Source organism: Coenobita brevimanus, chromosome 47 (genome assembly GCF_032717465.1).
Source record: "Coenobita brevimanus isolate Jiangsu-jjx chromosome 47, ASM3271746v2, whole genome shotgun sequence".
Lineage (NCBI taxonomy): Eukaryota > Metazoa > Arthropoda > Malacostraca > Decapoda > Coenobitidae > Coenobita > Coenobita brevimanus.
In genome coordinates, this window is record NC_137000.1 from 7,287,556 (window position 1) to 7,296,922 (window position 9,367).

General features: G+C 44.6%; 1 protein-coding gene across 1 annotated transcript; it reads right to left on the bottom strand.

The window, feature by feature from the left end:
• Positions 1-1,022: 1,022 nt before the first annotated feature.
• On the bottom strand, positions 1,023-8,895 carry LOC145399002 (uncharacterized). Its single transcript, XM_080271731.1, has 6 exons — positions 8,823-8,895; positions 7,228-7,378; positions 5,933-6,218; positions 2,759-2,878; positions 1,354-1,557; positions 1,023-1,227 (listed from the first exon to the last, which is right to left on the bottom strand). Exons 2-6 carry the CDS (start codon positions 7,376-7,378, stop codon positions 1,023-1,025), a joined length of 966 nt encoding a protein of 321 aa, XP_080127857.1. The 5' UTR covers positions 8,823-8,895.
• Between the last annotated feature and the right edge of the window lie 472 nt (positions 8,896-9,367).

The following is a 9,367-nucleotide window of genomic DNA, read 5'->3' on the forward strand; positions in this document are numbered from 1 at the left end:
CAGTTTTTTTGGCTTGTAGGACTGGTTGGTTCTGAGCACTGCTGGGACATCCAAACAGACGCGCAAACACTGACAGCATATTCAAGAGCTTTCAATCAGCCATACAAAGCACAATAAATTAATGTTTACGACAGCTCGGTGAGTGACATAAGAAGAACAGTGGACGAAATTGTCCCATCTCTGTTTACTGTACGGTTTATAAGACGAATGAGGACCGTTCTCCTATTTTATGTTTTGTTCCTGGATCCTACCTCACCTCATCTTTAAGGAATGATGTAAAGTTTAAATGATGATGCTTGTGGACACAACCTCATTTTTAAACGTTGGAATTAGGAATTGGATGATGATATGATGATGTGAGTGCCCGTCGCCTTACCGCCACGCCACCACCCGTAAGCGTCATATGTTACCTTGTCATTGAGCAAACTTAACTTAATCAACAAGTTATGAGAAGGAGAGCCTGAGTTTAGATGTACTGAGGTCATGCCTGCAACTTATGGATGCTGCAAATTGTATGTCATATCAGATATACAGTGTTTACAAAGTGCCATCATTTCTAACGTTTTCTTAATGCTGAAAACTAGTAGCAACCATTTGGCTTCCTTTTTACAAGCTTCTTACTTGTACATCTGCAATGAAGCGAATGTAGTGTAGTTTCAACGTATTATATGTATTACTGCATTGTCAGTAATGACTGGAAGGATTGCCTATTTCCGAATACACAATTAATGAGCATAGGAAAATTAAATGACGTGCAAGGCAGCCTCAGTCACGAAATAACTTAAAGTGTCAGTATCACAGTCGAGTGTCTGGCCGGCCTGGCCCTCCTGCTGCCCCGTCCCAGGCCAGGGTGCCGGGGTGAGGCGGGGCGGGACGGGGCGGCAAGCGGTATTCAGGCTCGGCAGGCCGGTATGGCACAGTGAGAACCAGTCTGTCTGGTGGTCGGTCCAGCGGTGTGTCTCTGGTCAGTAACACGCGGCGCCACCCAGCTCCTACTGATGCAACACTTCATCACCTCCGTTTCACTGTTTGCTGGCCTCAGCCGCGTCCTTCTCGGGGCTGGTGGTCACCTCGCTGATCTGGTTGGTGTCAGAGGGGCTGTGTTCTATGGGAGGTGGTGGGGTGGGACCCGAGGTGGCCGAGCAGTGGAACACGTCGCAGGTGCCAGCACGGGAGGCACGGAACAAGCGAGCCAGACCTACGCGTCGCGCCATGAAGTCTGGCGTTCTGTACAGAAGAGAGAGGCAATATTATTAAATTACTTTTTTCCAGTTAAAAGTAGGATGCTTTTGAGATATACGGCAGAAGGAGAGAGTATATGGCAGCGTGAAAAAGAATGAGACGACAACGTACAGTGTGGCCACGTAGTAGAAGGCTCGCTGGAGCAGGGAGGCAGTATCAAGCTCGCCTATTTTGGTGATCTCACAGAAGAGTTTACGTTGACAGCTTGGGGACATGAGAGCCAGGACGTCTTCACTCTCCATGAGGGCGTGCAGCAGGGGCAGCTGGGACGGCTCAAAGTCTTCCTCCAACAGGGTGTTATCATCAAGGCTACGTCTGGTGGAACAGGACAGGGTCTTAGTATCACCTTGCCACGGTCACACCACAGCACATACCACTGGCACATCCATCACAAATAAATGGCATCACTACAGCGCAATCATATCAAAATACTGTCACCACCATCATCACACACACACACACACACACACACACACACACACACACACACACACACACACACACACACACACACACACCACAGTACTGTCACCTATAAACATTCATACCACAGTAATGTCATCACTAAATATTAATATCACAGCACTGTCACCATCATCACTACCACACAAACACCACAGTTCTTAACATCATACTCATATCACAGTATTGTCTCCACCACCACCACCACACGAACTCCTAGCACATTAGACACTATCATTACACACACACACACCAAATCCCTACCAGAACACATTCACGCGACAACACAAACACCACCACGAGGTTTCACTACACAAGACTGACACCGCCGCCACACACACACATACAACAACAATAACAGCACATCACCACACCCCACTGATACTAACACCACACTCTTACACCACACCACTGACCCACCACTACCACCACCGCCCTCTCACCGTCACGCCAGTCAGACATTCACACACTCCTCCCCAGTATTATTTGCGTGGTGAATGTGCATGTCATCTTTCATCCAGTTCTCCTCAACTCACAGTCATGCCTCAATACACTAGTTTCATTGGTGTGTGTGTGTGTGTGTGTGTGTGTGTGTGTGTGTGTGTGTGTGTGTGTGTGTGTGTGTGTGTGTGTGTGTGTGTGTGTGTGTGTGTGTGTGTGTGTGTGTGTGTGTGTGTGTGTGTGTGTGTGTGTGTGTGTGTGTGTGTGTGTGTGTGTGTGTGTGTGTGTGTGTGTGTGTGTGTGTGTGTGTGTGTGTGTGTGTGGTGCTAAAGAAGACACAAAGTGTGCGAGTGTTGGAGGATGAGGTTCAGAAGAATTGTCTTAAATAGTGCCTGAGTAAGTGAGTATAAGCCATGTATATGCTGCGAGTGAGAGTGTACACTGAGGGAAAAAGAAGAGGAAATATTGAGGCACTATACAGAACAAATTATCGACGCATTAACTCATTCCCACTTAATGTTGGGATGAGGTAAGATTCAGAAACATGATAGGAGAAGCAGGAAAGTGGGGAAACTATCAACATCATGCCAGTGAGATATATAAAACAATTTACCTCCTGAGAGCTACGGTGAAGAGTCCAGTGGGCAACGCAGAGAAGAGGAGGCCCATGGGAATCACGGCCATGCCCAAGTTGTACAGGATGTCCGTCATTGACCACTCGTCGTCATCGTAGCTGTGGGAGGGAATATGGCCATATATATATAACTGCAGGAAAGGAATTATAACAGTATCTGCAGGAGGAAATGTGGGGAAGAATAATACCCACATACTGAAAATGAGTTTAGTGTAATAAGGAGACAACAGTTTGGGCTGGGCTTTGACACTCATTAGGTATATAAACATTAAACCATGAAATGAGTCTTATTACACGTTTACTCTAACCTAACAAAAATCCCTAACCTTCTTTTTAGCACGGCTGATGGCCAAAAATAGCCAGATTGGAGGATCAGTTGTACTAGTGGCCAGGGAGACTCATTCCTACCTCATAACTAATGATCATCGAAATTCTTGTAGCCACGACATAGTATTGAAGTTCTACGAGTGACTTATTCCGCCAGATGAAAACAAACCGACTATATCTGGGTCGGAACTGCTTGTATCCAATAAAAGGAGGAGTGCTCATGTGGCCCCAGCATCCTTAACCCTTTCAGTATGATGAGGTCTATCCTAAGCTATTTTCGCACACCGGTAGCAAGAGTAAGACATTTGTGATTTCCCACATTCTGATAGTGTTATCGTAGATTGTTTTAAACCCTTAGAGGGCGTGAGGCCACTCCTAAGCCGTCTTAGAATTAAATGTGATACTGGAAAAGGTCTGTCGTAAGCAAAATAAAATCGTCTGAAAGTAGCAAGAACAGCGTCATTACGACTGCTCACGCCCTGTAAAGGATAAAACAGACTGGGAGCAATCTCGCGTCCGTCCGATCAGCAGCTCACTTCTCTACCCACTTGAACGCCACCTTAGAACTACAGCGACTTAAGAAGAGAGAGACGTAAAGCAATGAGCAGATGTCGCTGGCTGTGTCAAAGGAAGGAATTATGTTACACGAATTATTTTTATGTGGCAGCAAGGACAGGCACGCAACACAATGAGTATGAGAAGGAAGGATATTTTTCTGTCTTTGTGTGTGTGTGACGGGGATTGGGAACAGTAAGGGTGGGACACACTGCTGGCAGAAGAGTGTCGGCGGACTTTAGTTAATGACAATACGTGTCTACATACTTCTCGATCTGCTTGACTAAGGGGACATAGAAACCAGGGGACGCAGAAACCGTATGTGCAGTTACGGACATAAATACTGATCCACTTGATAAGGAGTCATGACTTTCGAAATCCACTGATGCAATCTTCGGAGCCTAACCCACTGTTCCAGAATATCATGTACAAGTTTCATAGTTGTTCGAATACCTGGAACGATATTACTGTCTGCTACCGTACGTGTCTACCTATGTCCTCGATGTATCTGACTTTGATCTAGACATGGAGACCTACAGATATATGTGTCTTCCTTGTCTTCAGTCTGTTAGAACGAGAAAGATGAATTATTATATTTGTGGTAGGTGGGGGCACTCACCATCCACTCACTCGATGTAGTGCTGCTTTGGGTGTCTGCCCTTTCCTCTCTTCTTCCATTCTCTTCTGTCTTTCTTTCCTTCGTTCTTTCCTCTTCCTTCTGCCTATGAATGACTTTACACTCCCTCTTCTGTCTTTCTTTCTTTCCTTCGTTCTTTCCTCTTCCTTCTGCCTATGAATGACTTTACACTCCCTCTTCTGTCTTTCTTTCTTTCCTCTTCCTTCTGCCTATGGATGACTCTACACTGAGTGACAAGCCAAATGGTTTCCACTATACCAGGAAACCATTTACCAAGCTGGGTGGTAATCATATAATCATATTATGGCGCCTGGTGGTTTAGTGGGTGGGTAAGGCGCTCTAATCAGATTGAGCCTGTGTAGGTTTATATCCAAGGGGTGTCTGGGGTTTATTGTTCACGTAATGCCACTTAGGGATGAGTGAGGCTGGTCACTATGATCTTAAATGTCAAGACCAACTTGTCTAGCCCCGGGCTCCTACGCTTCTCTTAGGACAACATAGGACTGGATGATGGATGGATGGATGGATGGATTATTATTATCATTATTATTAAGGTCTTCCGTCTCCAACAGAAAACTTTGTTATTCTACTGTTTCTTCATCTTATTATTATTCTTTTTCTCCTCCCCTTTTTTTTCAAAAGTTAATAGCTCAGACATTTGATGTCTGATTTAGTCCATATTCTCAAAGAAGATGCAACGCTAGTAGACGCTTCTAAAGCACTTTTCCAAAAACTACTTCCGGTTTCGAAAGAGGGTAATTTCTCGGGGGAAAAAAAATGTCATTTTGTGAACGCAAAAACTCTGAAACGAAAAGTGCTATTGCAACGAAATTCAAGGTTTAGGTAGTCTAAACATCGTAGCTGATTCGCATATATTTCAATTTGACCAATGCCACACAAAAAAGCTTGCCGGACCTGAGGGGTAAAAACCGTTAATTTTTTAGACGCGTTTTTGTTTGTATCTTTTTATGTGCAAACATTTTGTTATAACATACTGAACAAAAGTTGTGCTGTTTTATGAGTTCTTTCATTTGATGTCAAGAAAAAGAGGCAGGCTCCTTATGTTAAGGAGCTACGGTCCCTAAAATGTTATGTTGAACAAAAGTTGTCTTGCTTAACTGTCTTACGCTTTAACAGTACTCAAAATAAACGTCGGCTTTGTAAATCCAACTCACAACGCTTCAACAACTTTGTTCTCGACAGAAGACCAACATGTTGCTCCAGTAACAAGCATTATTACCATGATCATCTTCATTGTTATTATTAACATCATCAACTTTATTAACATTATTAATATTATTATTATTATTATTATTATTATTATCATTATTATTATTTTGTCCTTGATTTGGTAGAACTAGAGAAAAACTGAAGGAGAGAAAGTGAGATACGTATATGTCTAGTCTCCGATCTCTAGATTTAGAAGTATATAGAAAAACTAAGAGATGTATATTAAGTAAGAAGGATTTTAGAGATATCAAGAGCTACGTAGTGTACATGTGACACAGACTGAGAAAACAAGAGACGCATGTACAGTATGTAAAAGGTTTAAGCCAAGAAATACGCACATGTGAAAGACAAAATAACCAAGAGACATATGTAAGTATGAGATAAAGACACCTAGAGATACGTACGTGTCTTGTCGAGCTGGGTGGTGGCTACCGCGGAAGTGCTGCAGGTGCTGAGGGTGCGGGGCCACCTGTATGGGCGCGTAGCTGCTGTAGGTGGACTGGGCCCCTCCTGCTGACGGTGGTACGTACCCCACCGAGGGCAGGCCATACCCGAGCTGGGCCGAGGCGCTGGGAGGGTAGTACAGCTGCTCGTAGTCGTCGTAGTACTCGTCGTCTTCGTAGTAGTCGTCGTCGTAGTCCCAGCCCATCCATTCCAGGAGAGTCCGGCCCCACTCAGCGAAGGTGCGGCCTGGTAGAGGGTGAAGGGAACAGGTTAGGCTATTTTTGAGGAGGGGAAAGATTACCTATTTTTGGTAAAGAAAGACCATTTTGGGGAGGGGGATGAGTAATGGCTAAGGCTACTTTCAGGAATGGAATGAGTTTTGATTATCTTTGGGAGACGAGAAGGAATTGGACCATTTAGGGGTGGAGAATGAGTGAGACTGTTACTGGGACCCGAATTACTCTGACTGCCTTCGAGATGGGCACTGGTTCTAGATTCTTACGGGGAGAGGGGAAAAGATTGGCTAGTTAGGGAAGAGGGGAGTGAGACTGACAGTTTCTAGGAGGCGGAAGAAGAGGGAAGGCTATTTTTGAAAGAGGGGAATGGTTACTAATTTTATTGACAAGCACAATCATCTGTCACTGGAAGCTAAAATGAATGCACTTTTAAGCACCACAACTGATGCCAGATTCGTCAACGTAAAACACCACGGATATCCTCCCCCACATGAACAATGGGATGAAATAATATCTAGAAACAAAGAAAGATCAAGAAGCATGCCTAGTGAAATGGACCTAACAACTTCTCAGCACTTCAAAATTTCAATGCCGTGACTTGTTTAACTGGCAGAAAGTTTATTCACATACACTAACTGCTTAATGTGGATATGCAGCAGTTTCGGCCCAACTTAGTTTGCAGAAAATGCTGTATCTCCACTTCAAACAGAACTCATATGAAAATATAATTTCTATAATTCATTTACAAGCTGCAGTCGGTGACGCCTTCCAATGGCTGAATAAAATTAGTCCCCTATTAGCTCTAAAAAAAAAAAGAAAAGCGTCCCCTACTAGCTGAAGAAAGCGCATTAGCTGAGTAATATCGGTCCCCCATTAGCTGAATAAAATCGGTCCCCCATTAGCTGAATAAAATCGGTCTCCCATTAGCTGAATAAAATCGGTCTCCCATTAGCTGAATAAAATGGCATTAGAGGGATTCCTGTTGCTTTAATTATTTATTCCTGTACCACAGTACCCACCTGTTTCCTGGGATCGGCCCTCCACCTCCCCTATTGGCACCTCCGCCGGGACGGTATCCACTACATCCACCTCTAAGTCCTCCACCGCTGCCGCCGTCACCATCGCCACCGCCACCACAGCCGCCACCGCCACCCGCCACACACACCTCATCTGTAGGGGGGGCAGCGTCTTCAGCATAGGGTATAATGGGACGGAAAGTGAGATAATAATAATAATGATGATGATGGCGATGAGAAATGATGGAGTTAATTCAGCAGACTGGGAGATGTTGGGGATGGTAGAAAGATGATGGATGGGAAGCGAGGGAGGTGATGATAATGACAGTAAGAAGGTGACACTGGCTACTGAAACTATTCACTACACTGCAGATAATCACAGCTAGATTTATCAGAATAATTTCAGTATTATTTCGCCGGGCACTCAATCAACCAGTCGTCCGTTCAGTTCCAAATAAGTGCTACTACAAGGACATTCGACCACAGTGCTGTTATGGTATCCTTCGGTCAAGTACTCTAAATACAGTATGGGTATCGCCTTCCAGTTAGTAACTTTGTAGACCGTAGCTCGATGAGGAAATTTGGTAGGAGACTGGGGGTAATTAAAACGAATCACTTTTAGGATGTCTCTTCTTCGTAAAAGGATAATTATGGTTGATTTTTGAAAATATAATGATTAAGCTGTACTATATATATATTGTTTATCGTTAGTATTAAAGGAAATTGTGACGAATCGTTGTCTGAGTGGTTGCAGAGACTACGAGCAAGTACTGTATAACCGATTTACGTCCTGTCTGTCCTATAAGAAGGGCCCCATTTCCTTGCAGTAAATATCTCTACCATCTTCCCTTCGAAAAATCGTCGGCTGTCCCCTGATCCTGTCTACCCTTAGAACTCTACACCAGGATTCTGAAGGGGTACACGTACATTAAAGGGCTGACCTAACCAAAAACCTTACATTCATTATTTTACATGGATCAGAGGATTTCACACAGATTAGATGGCAATATCAAGAGATCCATAATTTCTCAAGTCACATGAACTAGTAAGAAACTCTGCCTTGTACAGTCGCGGGCAATAGTCCCTGAACACTTTTGGGGTTCAAACTCACGAAAGTAACTCCGACCTTCATAGCTTTTATCACTGGTTAGTTTGGTAGGATCACATTAATTTCTGGATCATTTTCGAAAGCAAAAGAGCTACTGACTTGCCCTAAAAAATCACAAAATAACTTGCAACCAATTATTCTCTCGTAAACAAATTTTGTCTGCAGAAAAAAATAAGACAGCACTCTCCTTTCCTTATCTCTCCTGCATAAACGCATCATAGTTACGAAAGGAAGTTGGAGGTGCGTTTATTTGTGCATTTCGTCCTTGGACAGTATGAATGACGAAAGCACGCAATCGTCAGGTTGCCCTGTCATCCTGGCGAAGCTGACGGATATTATCACACGCACTGCACGAACATTATGTGATCCAGTGTCTGTGCAATTTGAACACCTTACAGACAGCTGGAAAAAATGCACCCACTTGAAAATGTTACATCACTGTTACGGAGGCACTGCAGACCACACACACTCATACCCTCGTGGGACTTACTGTTAACACTGTTTAAAGCTTCCGTGTGGGCGCCCAAGCCGTTCCCGTCAGCACATAACACCAGGAGATTATATTCACCAGTGAGGCTCTGCACATGGGGACCGCCTTTTTAAAACCTCGTCATGCTCGATGCAGGGCGCTTTCTCCCTCGCTCTCTCTCTCGCTCTCTGACTCTTTCCTCCTCCTTCCTCGCGGCCCGCACGCTCGGTACCGGGCCCCACCTGCCTCGGCAAAAACAAACTAGAGATGATCCAGGAAGAAACTGTGCTTTTGTGTCAGCCAGTGGCGCCACCAACGTGAAAAATAATATGCCTTCTTTAGTAAATGACCATAATAAGGGGCCGAATATTTGCGCCAGCTGGGAGTGTGCGTTGTACGGTCTCCCATCCCCCGGGGTAGAAAGTTAAGGGCTTGTTCCGTTGCCTGTGCTTGCTGTGGTCATTGCCGCTGTTTTGAGAATGTCGATCCAGGTCACGAGGTTAGTATGCTCCGGCCGGCCGTGGCGCTGGAGTGTCATGTCGTCAGGCAAGTTTTTTCTTCGTCTT

What these genes read in the sequence shown, in the direction of transcription:
- LOC145399002 (XM_080271731.1), bottom strand. Translation starts at nt 7,378, where the DNA reads ATGAGGTGTGTGTGGCGGGTGGCGGTGGCGGCTGTGGTGGCGGTGGCG. An exon ending in TTCACCGTAGCTCTCAGGAG is followed by an intron (nt 1,558 to 2,758) that starts GTAAATTGTTTT and finishes CTGTTCCACCAG; the next exon opens with ACGTAGCCTTGATGATAACA. An exon ending in TTCTACTACGTGGCCACACT is followed by an intron (nt 1,228 to 1,353) that starts GTACGTTGTCGT and finishes TCTTCTGTACAG; the next exon opens with AACGCCAGACTTCATGGCGC.